Source organism: Dipteris shenzhenensis, chromosome 5 (genome assembly GCF_047967505.1).
Source record: "Dipteris shenzhenensis isolate YYH24624 ecotype China chromosome 5, Dip_SZ_1.0, whole genome shotgun sequence".
Lineage (NCBI taxonomy): Eukaryota > Viridiplantae > Streptophyta > Polypodiopsida > Gleicheniales > Dipteridaceae > Dipteris > Dipteris shenzhenensis.
The window spans coordinates 5,414,264-5,433,113 of record NC_141600.1 but is presented as its reverse complement, the minus strand read 5'-3'; the positions used below and the strand labels follow the sequence as shown (position 1 = coordinate 5,433,113).

The 18,850-nt window shown below is 43.8% G+C and overlaps 1 protein-coding gene across 1 annotated transcript in view; it reads left to right on the top strand.

The window, feature by feature from the left end:
- The window catches only part of LOC147901544 (beta-glucosidase 4-like), a 159,860-nt gene that overhangs the window by 61,986 nt on the left and 79,024 nt on the right, over positions 1 to 18,850 (top strand). Inside the window, exon 7 of the mRNA XM_087375354.1 lies at positions 4,219 to 4,468. Within this exon, the coding sequence (XP_087231480.1) occupies positions 4,219 to 4,468 (250 nt within the window). The remainder of the gene's footprint in view (positions 1 to 4,218; positions 4,469 to 18,850) is intronic.

The window sequence follows — 18,850 nt, the reverse complement described above, 5'->3', positions numbered from 1 at the left end:
TCTCGAGGGTGAAGTAGGCTGGTACGGGCAGATAACGCGAGCAGTTGGGCAGTCCGTACAGGCTGGTACGATGCGGTGCATGATGGCAAGAGCAGCAGCAGTCTCGAGTGCTAGTACGGACCTCTACGGCTTGTTGTACCGCGTTAGTACGGGCCTCTATGGCTTGTTGTACGGCACTAGTACCATACGAAACAATCCGTACAGCCTATACGGACTGTGCGGCTGTCTGTACAGCCTATACGAATGGTTGTATGGGCTAATGGGCAGCTGATGGCGAGACATAGGTCTGGGCTGAAGGGGTGGCTGATGGCGAGACATTCCAAGGCAATGAGCAGCAACAAATGGCACGGCAATCGTAGATCAGCTCCAACAGCTCCCGAAGGTGATGGTGAGGCTAAGGAAAGGGAGCTCTACCTTGGATTGGGTAGAGCAAGAAGAAGGGGAAGGTAGGAAGGGAGGCTCTGGTACCACATGAAGGCACATGGTGGAGAGGGAGAGAGAGAGAGAGAGAGAGAGAGAGAGAGAGAGGGTAGGCTAGGGAGAGAGAGAGTGATACTCAAAGAGAGACATAATGAAATGGAAATGAAATTACAAGAGCAATGAACCAAAATGAAAGTACTCACATGTAGACCAAAGAGCTTGTAGGCTTGATACTTGATTGATGTGACAAGTTCAGCTCTTATATAGAGAGCACACACACATATGAATACTGATGTATATGGGATAACTCCTAATGTAACACGTGGCATCCATAGGACACACTAGACTAAAACTCACACTAGAACTCACTAGAGCATACCAAAACTGACTCAACTTGCGCCCATTTCCTAACAAATAGGACATCTCATACTTGGCCATCTGGTGGCTAAACTACCTTTCTCCAAGGCCATAGTTGGGGCTGCTTGTAGATAAACTTGCCTAAAGCCCGCTCACCTATGAGGTGAGATCTTCCCAGCTAGGGGGTGTGTTGCGGATCGAGTCATGGGGAAGGATTTGATGGCGACACCTTGAACCAGTGATACCAGGTGCTTGAGGCATGGGTGAGGTCTGCATCGTCTCTGAGGAAGGTCAAGAGCGCATGGGGCAAGTGCCCCTTACAGACCATGTCATGGGCTTGGTCAAAGTGTATCTAGACACGGATGGGGGTAGGAGGTCTGCATCCTATGATTGGCATGGCAATTGAGATGTTGAATGCTAGATAGGAGTGGTCAGCGCCAAGTGGGGGGGGCAGGACAATAAAGTCGTGTACTTGTGACACAAAGGCATCAAGTAGTCCACTATGCTCGTCCCCCCTCCATGTGGATAACTGGTGAGCCCACTGGATAGTGGCCATCTCTAGAGATTGTTATATATGATCAAGTCATGCACTGTTCCCATCTCTACTATCGCCCATATCCTGTCGCGTGTGGTGTGTCTGCAAAGTGTCTCATATCCCGAGATCAATTGGGCCTATCTCCGGTATTCCGATGGGATCTGCTCCAAAGTCAAGTTAGGGCCACCTGTCTACTTCCCCATATGCACATTGAAGTCACCTAAGAGAAAAATCTCCCCCTGCATAGAGAACTCCGTGATATCATCATGTATCATCTCGTATGGCTGCGACCCTCTGTGGTGACCTCATGTGCATAGGATGATGTTCAGGGGAAGTAGAATATTGCAATGAAGATCAGGCGAGTGTCAAGTGGTTGGATATGTCTCCACATGGGTCGTGCATGCTCCTCCTTCCGCATCATAGATATGTGCGGTCTCATTTGTGACCTAAAGAGAACTACCACACCTATAGAGCCTCATATCCCGCCGTCTCTCCTCATCTCTAGAGATATGATATTCTACGATTGTATTAAATTCCGCAGGAGACGCTTTAGGATATGGCAATCACTATTAACAAATACTGATCCCTTACATCCATGTGAGTACTAGCTTGTGTGCTAGTCCTAGTATCTTTTTGTGATGTTCCAAAACCTCTTTTAATTAGCTTCCTAGCTTTTTGGCTGGCTACTCCAGCAGATTTTTCCATATATTTCTGCTATCCCCATAACCTTCTCTGATGTGTGCGTAAGCTCTACATCTCAGGATTACATGTTGCTATGTTTCTGCCTCCCCTATGGGGCAAAATTTTCAGGTCTTGTCTTCTCTAGGGATCTTGGGTCTCGCCCACCTACTCGTCTCCACCTTGGATCATGTGAACTGGTTCTGATTTTGCAGATTAGATGCCTTTTGAGCATTGATATGTCTTCTCCAAGGTATTTCTGTATTCTGTAGCTGTTCATTGGGTTAATTTTCTGTTTGTAGAACTGCATTTTTGTCCCTGGGTTTTGCCATAATTTGTGTAGCATTTTCTGCATCAATATCTCCCTAATTTCACATGCATCTTCTAAGAGATCAGCCGCTGTTATACCCCATGATTCCATCCATCTCATTCTCTCTGTGTGCCATCCATGAGCTTCTATTGCCTTATGTGATATCATACTGGCGTCCATCTTCTCAACTTTGTTGAGGTAAGCCATGAACTGACATAATGCCTCCCCTTTTAGAGGTATCATACTTGTCTCAGCTAGTAGGATGGGGTAGGGTGTTTGTGCCTTAACCCCTAACTCCCCTATCAGGAAACACTTTATGTAAAGTTTCTATTCTTTCCCAGAAAATTCTAGAGAGTCCTGGTGCCTAAGCCGGGCATCCCGAAAGGATTACTGTTTGCACAAACAAAGTGCTTTCTCATTTTCCAATTCCAGAAATGCACTTTCCTGCATTTATTTTGAAAGATGTATAGGGCTTTCAAGCCTCCAAAATTCTCCTCTCCACACATAGTTGTTTGTACATTCCAGTCCTAGAGATTTATATGCGTTGACTGTTTGCAAGGGCTCCACTTCAAAAGGTGACATCAATCTGTTTATTACGGGTCCCAATCAGCATCACTTTTGTCTTGTCTATATTGACCTGTGTTTAGGAGTGTTACAGAAGTCTCAATGCATCCATATGTGCTTACAACTTCTCCTTGCTCTTTGCAAAGAATACTACATCATCTGCATAGATAAATAGTAGCAAAGCATAAGCTGCAATCTGGACACCGTCCTTTCTGTATATTCGCATCCACTCTTCCAAATCATCAATAAAGAGGCCGAAAAGAGTTGTTGAGAGGGGGCGAGCCTTGCCTTACCCCTATGTCACTGCTTATGAGAGCTTTCTCCTTGGAGCCTGACCCATCCGGCAGTGGCTGTGCTAACTCTGCTAGAATTCTCTATAGAGTTGGTACGTGGCCTCTCTGAGTACTTGAGGGACTTGAAGCTTTTGCAGTTTTTCCCACAGCTTTTTACGTGGAACTGTGTCAAATGCTTTCTTGAAATCCACAAAGCAACAGTAGACAGGCTTTTTCTTATGCTCGACTCCCTCTGTTGTTTCTCTTGTGGGAACCAGGGACAAAGGGCTCGCTAAGGCCCTTGCTGAGATCTAGCTAGGGTGGCATGAGAGAGAGAGAGAGAGAGAGAGAGAGAGAGAGAGAGAGAGCACTGTGTCACTGTTTCGAAGACATGGTTAGAGGGACTGGCTAGGCTGGCTAGGCTGAAATGGTTGATAGGGGCGCTGAACATTGGGACTGCTGAGAGTTGTATTGAAACGCTGAGTGATGAACTGGAATGGCTGAGCGATGGTAGTGCCATGTAGACGGGGGACTGCAGGGTGCCATGTAGGCATGGGCGGTGTAGAGAGATCCAAGATGGTGGCGACACCACATGGGCACGGCGCGTGGGGCTTGGGGAGCGAGACGACGGCAGCACCCCATGCGCATAACGAGTGACACCACGTAGATGCTAGAAGGAGGGCACATGTGGCAAGAGATGCCACCCGTGGTGGTGCTGCCAACGGATAGTGGGGGGGGCTTAGTGCAAGTAGGGAGTGGATTGAGTGAGCGATGAGAGACAGGGGGAAGAAGTGTAGAGAGAGGAGCGAGTAGGGAGAGGGGAGAGGAGAGATAGTGGGCAGGGAGAGGGGAGACAGTGTGAGAAGAGAGAAGATGGGGGGTTCACGAGGAAGAGGAGGGAGTGAGTGAGAAGAGAGAAGGGGGGGGAGTAGTGCAGAGAGAGGAGAGAGTAGGGAGAGGTGAGAGAGTGTGAGGAGAGAGAAGAGAGGAGTGAGACTGCTATTGTTCAGTGATTATTTGTTTTGGGGAGAGAGAGAGAGAGAGAGAGAGAGAGAGAGTTAAGAAATGATTGTGTCCTTCAGGAAATATTTTGCAAAATATGCGGAAACTTGCTTCAACATATTTGGGGATCGTGTTAAATGCTGGATCACTCTGAACGAACCACTTCAGTTTGCATACAATGGTTATGGTGCAGGTTTTCACGCACCCGGAAGATGTTCAGACAGGTCATGGTCTTTGGTTGGAAATTCACATGTAGATCCTTACATTGCTGCCCACAATGCTCTGTTGGCCCATGCTGCAGCTGTTGACATATACAATAAAAAGTACAAGGTATCATGGTTGAAGCTTCTAGGCTCTTGTCATACATGAGTTATAAAAAGCACTACATTTGTCAAAGCTACTATTGTGCTATGTCAAAAGGCTTCTAGAAGTCGAGAATAATTTTTAAGTAGTATGTCATTTCACAGCTGCCAATTGTAGTCTTGTGTGTTTGTTTAAATACATTTATTGCATGCTATATTGTTTTCTCTACCAAATACAGTGCAAAGTGATAAAGACTTCATCTTAATAGCAAAACAAATACAGCTTGGCAAAACAGGTACAGCTTGCTTTAATGGCATGCTTGTGAGTAGAGAGTGAGTGAGAGAGAGCAAGAGAGAGTGTGAGAGCTGGAAGCTTGGAAGCTTAGTTGCAATAGAAGAGTGTAAGAGTACAACACACTGAAGGAAAAGATAAGGTTTTGTCCTAGTGACAAAACCTTAGTAGTCACTAACCATAGTTAGTGAACTAACTGCGGTTAGGGGGAAAAACCTCTTAAAGAGGGAAAAGTGTCCCTAACTAGCTTATTATATTACATTGGTCACTGCTGAATTATATCTATAATTCTAACACCCCCCTGTAGTGCCAATGTCATGTACAAGGCTGATCAATCACCAAACGGATATAAGTTCAGGGCACTGCGAAATGCCTCAAACTTTTCACGTGGTAGTGCTTTGGTGAAAATATTTGCAACGTTGTCATGTGTGGACACAAAGATCATACTGATCTCTCCTGCATACAACTTCTCTCTGACGTAGTGATAGTGGCCCTCGATGTGTTTCGTGCGAGCATGAAACACTGGATTCTTTGCCACTGCAATGGCACTCTGACTATCAGTGAGAATTGGAGAGGGACCCTCCAAAGACAGATGAAGATCAGCAAATAGACGTCGCAGCCAGACACATTCAACTGTTGCTGTGAAAGCTACCCTGTACTCAGCTTCACTTGATGAGGTAGCCACTGTAGATTGTTTCTTGCTCAGCCATGAAATGCAAGATTTACCCAAAAAGAAACAATTGCCACTAGTGGACTGCCTAGTGTCATAATCACCAGCCCAATCTGAATCACTGTAGGCATGCCTCTGCAAGTCACCCCCCCTGGGAAATAGTAAGCCAAAAGACTTTGTGCCCTGCAAATAACGAAAGATGCGCTTAACTGCCTGCCAATGCATAGTTTTTGGGCTGTGCATGTACCTGCTCACCTGAGATACTGCAAACTGAATATCAGGTCTAGTGTTGCAGAGATATATGAGGCATCCAACAGCCTGACTGTAAAGTGTGGCATCAACTGATTCTCCTGCATCATGCATTGTGAGTTTCAGCCCCGGCTCCATAGGAGTGGCTATGGGCTTACACTCTTGCATGTTAAATCTGTCCAAGAGTTTCTGAACATACTTGGACTGAGACATAACAGTGCCACGTCTCTCATGAGAGAACTGGATCCCCAAATAAAAGTGAAGCAGCCCCAAATCTGACATGTCAAAGTTGGTCTGCAAATCAGCTTTGAAATCTGCAATTTTTTCTTCATTGGACCCTGTGAGCAGTAAGTCATCGACATAAAGAAGGATGACTAATATTTCCCCCCCATCCATCTTGATGTAGAGGGTGCTTTCAGTAGGACTATTGTGCAGCCCCTTGCTGGTCATAAAGGCATGTATCTTGGCATACCATGCACGGGCCTGTTGTAGCCCATATAAAGCTTTATTGAGCTTGCATACTTGAAGTGCATTTGCTGTAATTTCAAAGCCCGGAGGTGGTTTGACATACACCTCTGCCAACAAGTCCCCATTTAAGAAGGCTGTTTGTATGTCCAACTGATGAACATTCCACTCAAAATGTGCAGCCATTGCAATTACTGATCGGATGGTGGTCATCCGGGATGTAGGAGCGAATGTCTCCTCATAATCTATGCCCTTTTTCTGAGCATAGCCCTTAGCAACCAGCCTGGGCTTATATCTGTCAATGGAGCCATTTGGCTTCCGTTTGACTTTGAATACCCATCGTGTGCCAATGGCATGTTTACCCTGTGGCAAGTCCACAACATCCCAAGTCTGATTTTTTGCAATGGACTGCAACTCATCGTGCATGGCATTCATCCAATGCACATTATCCTTTGCCTCTTCAAATGTGGCAGGCTCCTCCTCATCAAGGAGAGTACCTGCATATGCTGATTCCACTGAATTAGCACCTTCCATGTGCCTTGCTGCACTGCGAGTCCTGCCAGGTAACGGAGCATCAAGTTTACTCTCCCTGAGAGTCTGTAACAGCCAGTTTGGGACTGTTTTTGCTGCATGTATGTCTGCAATTTCTTGCTGCACCACCTGTTCCACTGCCTGTGGAGGGGGCAAGACATCTTGTGGCGGAACTGAAGCATCTGGAGGTTGCTGTAAATTCTGATTTGGATCAGAAAAATCAGCAGGGGAACCCAAAGCAATGGGTAGCAACCCCTCAAAGACATCCTCTGAAGACGAAGGCATTTGAAATTCAGCCTGAGTGTGAGCTGAATTTTCAAAAAAGATCACATCTCTACTTACTATGATTTTGCGTGTAGCAGGATTGTAGAGACGGTACCCCTTGCTTTCTGCACTGTATCCAACAAATATGCATTTGATGGCTTTATCTGACAATTTGTGCCTAAAATCAACTGGCACATGTGCATAAGCAAGGCATCCAAAGACTCGGAAGTGATCCACTGAAGGCTTCCTGTCATTCCAGACCTCATAAGGAGTTTTTGTTTTTAAAGCCTTAGTGGGAGCCCTGTTCAAAATGTAATTGGCACACATCAAACCCTCTAGCCAGAACTTATGAGGCATGTGTTTGCTTTTCAGGATACATCTGTCCATCTCCATGAGGGTTCTATTTTTCCTCTCAGCTTTTCCATTTTGCTGAGGGGTCAGCCTGACTGTGAGCTGATGCACAATACCCTTGCCCTTGAGAAAAGCATCAAATTCTGCAGATAGGTATTCCCCACCTCTATCCGTGCGCAATGTCTGCATCTTGAGTCCGGTTTCATTTTCAACCATGGCTGAAAAGTGTTTAATAATCGTGAACACTTCAGATTTCTTTTTCAACCCATAAACCCAAGTAAAATTGGAGTAGTCATCAATAAATGTAACGAAGTAGAGATGACCACCCAACGACGGAGTCCTCATGGGACCACAGACATCACTGTGTATAAACTGCAATTTGCGAACAGCTTTAACTGAACCATCCTTCTTGAAGGGGAATCTATGCATCTTACCTAAAATGCACCCTTCACAGGCATGTGGAGGAGGTATCTCAAGAGGTGGCAATGCATCAACCATTGAAAACTTCTGAAGTGTCATCAAGCTGTTGTAATGCATGTGGCCATATCTGGCATGCCATAATTCTGCATTTTGCATGGCAGCTGTAGGGGTAGAAACTGCCAGAGCATGGGCTGCTCTTTTCTCAAAAATATCAAGCTGAAAAAGCCCACGCAGCAGAGTACCAGATAACCTTAAGGCATAGTCAGCTTCCTTGTCTCGGACAGCACATTTGTCATCCTCAAAGATGACCTGAAATCCCCCTCTGTTAAGAGTGGAAACTGAAAGGAGATTTTTGGTTATGCCAGGCACATATAAGACATCTGAAAGTTTTGAAAATTGAGCCATCAATGGCAGTGAGCTCAACCTCTCCTGTGCCACGTAGTGAATATGATGAGTTGTTGGCACAAGTGACTTTCTTACCAACGGGAGGTGGATGCAAGGAAGTAAAAAGACACTTCCTAGAAGTGATGTGCTTGGATGCACCGCTGTCAAAATACCATGTGTTCAGTGTTTCATTAACACTGAAAGCAGATGCATCTGTAGAAGAGTCATAGCTGCAAGTCAAAAATGCATATGTATCATCACTGCAAGAGGCTGTACTATCCCGAGCATCTGGAACAGCCAACCTTGAATCTGAAATGCAAGATAAAAAGGCATAATCCTGTCCAACAAAGTTGGCTGCAACATCCCCACTGTCAGATGCATGAGGGGCTGAATCTGAAACAGCCATACCTGAGCTGTTTTTCTTTTCTTTTGCAAGCCTTTTCCTGCATTCTGCTATGTGATGACCTGGCTTTTTGCAGTAGTGACAAAAACCCTTCTTTTTGGGCTTACTTGCATCATTTTTAGCCTTTTGTGAAGGCTGTCCTGACCCACTGGAAGGCTGATTTACTGATGTCTTTGCCTGTCCCTTTGTTTTTTATTTAAATTTTGAGAGCATGGCTTGTTCACCTGCACGTGAAGCCAAATTTTTCCTGGTCTGCTCTTCCTGAAGCAGAAGTCCTATCAACTCATGAAAAGTGAGGGGATTTGCACCCCCCCTCAATGATAAGTTCAGCGAAGTGTGAAAGCTGAGATAAGACTCAGGAAGAGAATTCAGAGTGGTTGTAATCATCTCTGAATCAGGAATAATTTCATCTATGTTTAACAATTGCTCTCTGAGATCCTGTAGCTTTGTGAGGTGGACTGACATGGAGTCACCCTCCTCCATATGTGTATTGCTCAACTCTCTTTTCAAGAAAGATACCCTTGCATCATTCCGTACTGCATACATGCTTTCCAAGATATCCCACGCTGCCCTGGAGGTCTTACACGACCGGATATGCCGAATGATAGATCTTTTCACTGAAAGAAAGATGCATGACAAAGCTAAGGCATCCCGTGAATCCCATCTCTTCTGCTCTGGAGTATTGACTGTAGCTGCACCAACAACTTGTCCTGCAGCTGCACCCTGTGCACGACCTCTTCCACCTCCTTGCTGAGGAGGGGTAGCAGGTGCAATATCTGCTGGTCGGATCTCATTCCCATTGACATAATCCCATAAATTTCGAGAAATCAGAATATTACGTACCATGAAACTCCAGAGGGAGTAGTTGGTACCATCCAACTTGTCTTCTTGTGAAAGACCACCAAACTGGAACTTGTGGCTGTCCAAGCATCAAAAACTCTCCAATATCTGCCAAAAGTGCTTCAAACACTCCAAGAAAGGCAGTATGAACTGAATACTCCAAAAAATGCTCTCCCAATACAAAAGCCCCAATTTGTGGCTTGAAATTGCAACCAGAAAGGGGCAAAATTACTAAAAGCCCCAAATCTGCAATTTTTGAACAAAAGCCCCAAATTTCAGACTAGATCTGTAGATCTGTCTGTAAAAGCCCCAAATTTTAAACAAAATCTGCAATTTTGCTCCAGATGTAGCTCCGAAACTGCACAATGATTGCAATGTCTGCAATATACAAAATGCCCCAAATGTACTCCCAAACAACTGAACCAAACTATGGTTTTCTGCAAGATGTGCCTGCCAAAGAACACCTGTGGCTGAAGTAAACCTGTGAAAATCTGCAAATACAGATCTGCAAGTACAGATTGTACGGATGAACAGATTGTTGCCACACGTGTGGTACTGAAGGAATGCACGCAGATCTATGGAAGGTACAGATGGTACGGCACAGTACGTACGTACTGTACGGCACAGTACGTACGTACTGTACGGCAGGTACAGAACTGATAGCGCAGGTACGGAATCAATCTATACGGCGAATCTGTACGGACGTTGCAGCGCAAGTACAACGATCTGTACGGCGTTGTACGGAAGCTATACGAAAACTGTACGGCGAACCTGTACGGACTGTACGGCGAGTTGTACGGAGATGGTACGGAAGTTGTACGGCGATTGTACGCGACTTGTACGGAGGTTGTACGTGTGCAGTACGTCGGGATTCCGTACACTCGTACGGACTGTACGGACAAGTTGGAGCAGGTTGAAACTTGAAGCAAGGGGCTGATCTCTTATCTTCTAAGAGTGTCAGTATATATATTGATGCTTTAACGAGTGTTGATATATATCGATGCTTCTTGGTGTCAGCATATTTGCCATACATCCAGAAAAACCTGTAGAACCTGTGTGCTAGAAATCTGAGAGATAAAAAATAGGAGATTCTATCTAGAAGGTCTCTGGAATATGAACAAAACCACAATAAATGCGGAATACTCTCCGATGCAAGGTGACATCTTGGACAGAGAGGTGAAGCTATTCGTCGTTTAGCCAATTTCACTCCCACTGGGAGAATACCAACAATACATCTCCATAGGAATAGTCTTTGCTTCAATGGCATTTTCAACTTCCATATCATTTGCAATCTTCCTTTCCACCAGGCTAATGATTTGTTCAGATGCCATAAAGAATTAGCATGATGGGCAATCCAAGGAGGAGGTAATATTAATCTATAAGCCTGTATAGATGTCAATGACTGCAAAGGCTTAGAAGAAATGCTTGAACTTGAAGACTGAAGGTGCCAATCTTGAAGCCTGTCACTGCCATTCAATGTCGGAATCAGAACCAGAGGAAGTAGGAGATCAGCAATAGCTTTCCAAATAGGTCTATGATGCATTGCCAGGTTGTATTGTCTACATGCTGCTGGAAAAAGGAGAATATTTCCTTGCATATCTACAACGTCATCAATGAACCGGATACCCATTTTCATAAGATTGTAAGCTTTGATGGGTTGTTGAACAGCAAGGGGAGAGGAAAACACAGCACTCCAATGAATACTCTCCAATCTGAGTGATGATGCTAGAGAAGCAGGATGAGGAGACCATTTGATGTGAGAGAGTACTTGCTTCCAATCCTGAATCAAGGAATTAGAAAATGGACAACCAGGGATTTTACCTTGAAATTTTCCAAGTACTACTTCCGATGGATCTACTATCCAATGTCCATAAGCATGTGTGCGCATCTGACCACACAAAATTGCTAGCATAATAGACCAAGGCTGCTCTTGTTGAAAGAATGTTTTGAGCATAGTGATCTTTCTTGCCAACACATGATATTTGATGTTTATTATATTCAAACCACCATGCATTCTGGGTGAGCAAATCAAGTCCATTTTGAGCAACCGTAAAGCTTTTTTATGAAGCTTGGTTTTCCAAAAAATCTCCATGGCTTGAGACATAAAAGATGAGAGATCTCGAGATGACCAATGTAATAGAGGAAGGTAGAACTGGACATAAGCTAGAACAATAGACTGGACAATTCGAAGCTGTACATGCAGAGGCCATGTGGAAATCTTCCAATATTGTAATTTGTCCTGAATTTTGTTGAACACCCACAACATTTGTTGCTTATTACTGATTTTCCAGCCAATAGGATAACCCAAATGTCTTACTATATTTTCCGGTTGAATAATCTGACCTGGCCACAGAATAGCATGCCAATCACAAAGCTTGAGAGGCAAGAGTTTTGATTTCTGAAAATTAATTTTAAGACCAGCTGCCAACCCAAAATCTAAAAGGGTATCCATCAAGAGGCGAATCTCCAATGGACTGTTCTTTAGCATGAAGAATGAATCATCTGCATAGGCCTGCGCTATGAAGGGTCGTGAACCAGAAATCTGAAGCCCCTCTAGCTGTCCAGTATCAACCATGTGATCGATATAAAGAAGCAAAGGATGTGAAGCGATGGCATAAAGCAAGGCACTGAGAGGACATCCTCGTTGAACCGAACGTTCGAGAGTCCAAGACTCAGACAAATGTTTCCCTATAAAGCATTGTGCAGTAGAATTTGAATAAAGCCAATATATGACATTAGATAGCTTTGGCCCAAAACCAAGTTTTTGCATGATTTGAGAGACATAATCCCACTGTACTGTATCAAACACCTTCGCCACATCCACCTGCATGACCAACACATCTTGATATGAATATTTAGCATATTCCATTGCGATAAGAGTGTTAGTGATATTGTCATGTATGTGCCGTCTTGGAACAAAACCATATTGCCTAGGATGAAGTCCATCATGAAGGATATCCTTTATCCGATGTACCAACATTTTGGCAATCAGTTTGTATATCACCGGCATCAAAGTAATTGGTCTCCAGTCATCCATAGTCTCACAAAGAATCTTTTTGGGCACAAGCCTAACTAGACCATGCTTCCAAGCTGAGGGAAGATGTTGGTGCTGCCATGCTGCATTAATAAACTGCAGAATTGGACCCTTCATTTCTGGCCAAAAGGCTTCGAAAAATTCAACCGTCAGACCATCCTAGCCAGGGGATTTATGTTTACCCAAATGCTTAAGGGCTTCATCCAATTCATCATCTGAAAAAGACATTTCCAGCATTGAGGCTTTTTGCGGGGAGACAATGGGAGAAACAAGCTCAGTAAATCTGTTACGAGCCAATGCGACCTGAGGTGCAGAAGAAGATAGCTGAGAATAAAGGAGCTGAAAATGATCCAAACATTGTTTTTCAAGCTGAGAGAGAGACTGGGTCCAGAGACCATCTGATTTCCTTACCCTCATGATAGATTGGATTTGTCTGTGTGCATGTAAGTTCCGGGAAAAAGATTTAGAGGAACAGCCCTTATCTAGCATAGGTTTAACTCTGGCCCTAATCTGCCATTTAGACAGCTTGCGTTTGTCATTGGCATCAATTATAGAGGAAGCACAAGACAATAAATGCTGCTCAGAATCAGATAGAGATCTTTGATGACTAATCTGTACAAGATACTGCTTGTATGATTTTGCCCACTGGATATGCTATCTGGTTTCTGCCAAGTACCATCTTCCATATTCCTTGATGACATTTTGAATACGATGTATGAAAGAGATCCAAGCAAATTCCAGATCCTCCTGAGCATGGGATAGCAATGGCCTGCAAGCCAGTCTGATCATATGCTGAAATTTTTCGTGAGAAAGATAGAATTGATTAACCTGTAAATTTCTGATTGAAGAGAGCTGCAAGTCATCCAGAGGCATACCAAAAGAAAGGGTGAGCCGAAGTGGAGTGTGATCAGATAATTGTTGTGAATAATCAGTCCACATCTGACATGTATATTCATCATATTGCTGAGCATGAATGAGATAAAATCTATCAAGCCTGGCCCAATAATCTGTGAAAGCATTATGATGATATGTAAATCCCATCACTGAAGGATGAGTTGCTGTCCATAAATCTGCAAATCGAAGTGATGATGTCATGTGTTCCCATTGCTGGATTTCAGAGGGCAGCATATGTGATTTATGCGTGGTATTGTCCTTCCAGTGAGGAGAATTGTTGAAATCACCACAAAGTAGAGCATTAGAGGACCAAGGATATTGCTTTATGGAGTTCCACATTTGAGCTCTGGAAGCTGAATTTTGAGAGGCATACAAAGATCCTATTTCAAAAATCTCTCCATTGATCATACATTGGATAATCATCCATCGTCCACCTAGATCATTATATGCTATCAAGGGTTGCAGATCATGTCTGGCTAAAATGCACAGCCCAGAGAATTGTTCCGATCCTGAATAGAATATATCATATCCTGAAAAAAACCCATGCTGTCCAGCAAAAAAATGCTGATTATGCTCTTGGAGACATACAACATCCGGATGAGTTGTATTTATATAATGCCAGAGAAGCCTCCATTTATTCTGGTTGCAGAGGCCCTGTATATTATAGGAAAAACATTTAAGAGAAGCACGCATGAAAATATATACAAGAGAATGATCGGTCCTCCAAAAGAGCGGGAGGCCTCAAGCCTCTGCCATTGCCACAGGGTCTTGCTGACCCTCAGCTTCCAATTCCCTGATAATATCATCTTCTTCACAAAGGGGAAGACCCTTCTTGACTGCATTGACCCAAGCCTTTGAGATGGGGCTGCTTGAAGAGGTAGAAGATTGTCCTGGAGAAGGAGCAGAGGCATCCCAATTACGAGATTGGAGAGGTCTTTGTTTGAGAGGCACCGTCTTCTTTGCAGTCTGCCATCCCTCACTCTCTCTCTCTCTCACACACACACACACACACACACACACTTTTTTTTTTGTGAAAACTTTGATTGATTATATTACAAGAATAGTCACCTCAGAAAAGAAATGCTGGAAAATAGATCAACTGAAGATCTCAGTATAAGCCAAATATACATTCTGATCTATCTGGCGAGTCTGCAAGCAATCAAAGAAAGATTGCTGCAGAGAACGCTTAAAGAAAGCAAACAAAGAAAAATTGGGATCACTAAAGACTTTACAATTGCGGTCTGTCCATAAAGTCCAAAGTGCCCAATAGCGAGTCCAAACAAAGAAAAGATGAAACTCCGGTCGCTGTGGTGGATGAAAGCCAAAGAGCCAGAATAATTTCCCGAAGAGAAGAGTCGGGAATCTCGCTCGTAGCCGCTATCGAGGAGAATCCAAAAACTGTCGAGAAGATGGGCAATGCCAGAATAAATGAGGCACGGTCTCCTGAAAAGTCAGACACCGATGACATAAAGCAGGAGCAATGTGCCTACGGGCCGGCAATTGTCCAGATGGAAAAATTCCTAGAAGCACTCGCCATAAAAAACCTGTTGCTGGAGTGGAACCTTGTATGCCCAAAGTTCTCGCAGTCTTTTCCTCCACCACTTAGCTGGCCGATTCAATCGCCAAATAGAATTACCCTTTTCCGAAACTGAGGGTTGAGGCAAAAGGATTTTGTATGATGCAGGCACATTAATATGAGATAGCCTCAAAGGACGAGAGGAGGACCCAAGGGAAATGAGAGTCCAATCCTCTAATCGATCCTGGAGTTCCAAAGGGGGAATCGGGACCAAAGGTGAAAGCATACAAGTGATTTGCTGCCGCAGACTACAATAATGAGAACCCAAACCATACTGTGTGGCTGCCAAAGAAAAGGGAAGCATAGAGCCATCATCATGAGTAACATTAGCAACAGTATTGATCCCTTTAAAAGAAATAAAGTAAGAACAGCAAGGCTCATGTAAAGCAAGCAGAGGTTGAAAAAATTTTGACTAGTGAATGCTTTTAGCTCACAAAGAATTACCCATAAGAGACTGTCGACCATGCCATTCCAGGTGAGATAGAATATGCTTCCAGTCAAGAAGCAATTTGGAGACCATAGGGTAGCCATGCAAAATGCCATCAAAGCACCCAAACAAGAAATCCCACTGAGTGGGTTGCTAATGACCAAAAGCAAGAGTACTGATATGTGCGAGCGAATCATGAGAGCCCAGGGCTGATAACCTTTCAGAAATTGCAGCAATATTTTTCCCTTGTGAGCAAGGATGTGCACTTGGATATTAGTGATATTCAAACCACCATGCATCTTAGGGGAACAAATTCGATGCACCGAAAGTAGTCTGATACTTTTTATGCCATGTTTAGAATGCCAAAAGATCTCCATAATGACAGACATAAAGGAATCAAGATCTGCCTTGGTGAACATGATCATAGGCAAATAGAATTGAATATATGCAACAAGTATGGACTGCACTATTCGGAGGCGTAACATGTAAAGGCCAAGTTGCCAATTTTCAATATTCAAGCTTATTTGGAGCTTGATTAGAACCCAATCAATTTTTTGTGGATGAGTTAAGTCCCCAGCCCAAAGGACAACCAAGGTGACGAACCAACTGAGTGGGTGGGATGATCTCCCCTGGCCATAAGAGACTGTGCCAGTCTTGACGATGCAATGGGAGCAGCTTAGACTTTTGAAAGTTAACATGAAGGCCAGCTGCCAAACCATAAACTAAAAGCACACAACAGGATGTTTTACGAGAAGGGACCTGGTCAATGGTTTGATGGCTCTTGCAAGAAAACAATAAGGATTGAGAGGGTCTCTACTAACACGAATTCCTCCACATGTGTTGCAAGAATGCTCAATCAAGTCAGCATTCACATTTGTGAAGTGCAAAATTCCAAATACCTGCAATCAAGAAGAAGTTGATAACAAACTTTGTTTGGAAAAGAAGACACAAAAAATCAAAAGTGGAAGTAGGTACCTTTGTACCATAGCCCAAGCGTGAGACCTGGCTAACAAATGCTTGTTTCAAATTGTCCTTCATTGGGCCATCCGGAACCTCAGCTAAAATGGTGAAATCAAACACACAAATTGTGCCCTTTGCTTTCAAAAATGAAACATTTTTCAAGATGTACATTACCACACCTTCTTCATTGAATTCTTATATAAGTTCAGTGAGAGTTGATTTTCTTTACAGATTGACATTGCCAAAGCTTTTGACACAGCTCAATGGGAGTTCATCTCGCAAACAATGCGATCCTTGGGCTTTGGAATAGAAATGCAGCAGGTTATTTATTGGCTCTACAGGGATAGCAATGCTGCTTGTATTCTTTTTGGAGACATCTTGGAAGAATGGACTCTTCGTAGTTCGGTTCGTCAGGGCTGTCCCCTTAGTGCCTTACTGTATGCTGTTGCTACTCATCCTATGCTGCAATACATTGATCATCTAGTGGCTACAAGTTCTCTCCGTGGTTTGGAACTAGGCTACAAATTCTCTCCATGGTTTGGAACTGGATGAAAATCGCAGCATGATTGCTCAGGCTTATGCTGATGATTCTTTCTTTACTCCAAGGAATACTCCACCTGATCTTTCCGCTTTGATGCAATTACATCACCTGAAAATTTCAGTATATGCCAAAAAGACCTTATGATCTTTGCAGCGGGTCTGCAAGCAATCAAAGAAAGATTGCTGCAGAGAACACCTAAAAAAGCCTAACAGAGGGAAAGTAGGATCACCATATACTTTACAATCCCTATATGTCCATAAAGTCCATAGTGCCCAATAGCAAACCCAAACGAAGAAAAGATGAAACTCTGGTCTCGATGGATGAAACCCAAATAGCCAGAAGAACTTCCCAAACGGAACAGATGGGAATCTCTATTGCAGGCACTGTCGAAGCAGATAAAAAAACTCACGAGAGCATAGACAATGCCAAAACAAGTGAGGCACAGTCTCCAAAGAAGCAGAACATCTGTGGCAAAGTGCAGGAGCAATGTGTTGATGAGCTAATAGCTGTCCAGATTGAAACACTCCCAAAAGAACTCGCCAAAAGAAAATTGTTGCCGAAGCGGTACTTTATAGGCCCAAAGTTGCTGTAATCTTTTTCTCCACCACTTGACTAGGCGATGCATTCGCCAAACAGAATCACCTCTCTCTGAAATCCAAGGTTGAGGCAAAAGAATTTTATACAATGCAGGTACAGTAATCTGAGATAGCCTCAAAGGACGAGAAGAGGACCCTAGAGAAGTCAAAGTCCAATCTTCCAACCGGTCCTGGAGTTCCAAAGGAGGAATTGGAAACAAAAGGTGAAAGCATAGAAGTAATTTGTCGCCACAAAGGACGATAATGAGAGCCCAATCCATATGTAGTGGCTACTAGAGAAAAGGGGAGCACAGTACCAGCATCATCTATAACATCAGCAACCAAGGTGATGCCTTTAAACGAGACAAAGTAGGAACGTCGAGGTTCCAGTAAAGCCAAGGTACGCTGAAAGACTTTCGACTAGTGAATGCTTTCAGCTCTTAAAGAATTCCCAAGCAAAGATTGCTGTCCATTCCATTCCAGATGAGAAAGAACATGCTTCCAGTCAAGAAGCAAGTGGGAGACAAAAGGGTAGCCAGGCAAAGTGCCATCAGTGCAGCCAAAAAAGAAATCCCATTGATCGAGTTGCCAATGACCAAACACAGAAATACTGATATGAGTGACCAGAGTCCTAATCATAAGAGCCCAAGGGTGATCATGTAGAAATTGCAGCGACATTTTCCCCCTGTGGGCAAGAATATGCACATGAATATCCGTGATGTTCAATCCACCATGCATCTTGGGAGCACAAATGTGATGCATCGAAAGCAACCTGAGACTTTTTCTGCCATGTTTGGATCGCCAGAAGATTTCCATAAAGACAGACATGAAAGATGTAAGATCTGCCTTAGTGAGCATGATCAATGGCAAGTAAAATTGAATATGTGCCATAAGGATGGAGTGCACTATTCGAAGATGAACGTGCAAAGGCTAGGTTGCCAGTTTCCAATACTTCAGCTTTTTCCGAAGGTTAGCCAAAACCCAATCAGTTTGTTGACGGCGAGTGAGTTCCCACCCCAAAGGGTAACCAAGATGACGAACAAATTGAGTGGGTGCAATGATATCCCCAAGCCATAATAGACTATGCTAGTCTTTGGAGTGCAAAGGGAGCAGATTAGACTTCTGAAAATTAACATGAAGACCAGCTACCAAACCATAAACGGAGAGGGCCTCTGCCTCAAGGCACCGAGATCATGGGGTGTATTCTTCGGGGTAAAGAAAGAATCATTAGCATAAGCTTGAGCAACCATGCTGCGATGATTAGCATCCAATTCCAAGCCATGAAGTGATCCTGTAACCACAAGATGATCAATATATTGCAGCATAGGATGAGGAGCAATGGCATACAGTAAAGGAATGAGAGGGCATTCCTGGCGGACCAAACAACGAAGAGTCTACTCATTAGAGATAGCCCCAGAAAGAATGCAAGCGACATTGCTATCTCTGTAAAGCCAATAAATAACCCGCTGTATTTTTTGTCCAAACCCCAAAGCTCGCATAGTTTGCGAGATGAAATCCCGTTGAACTGTGTCAA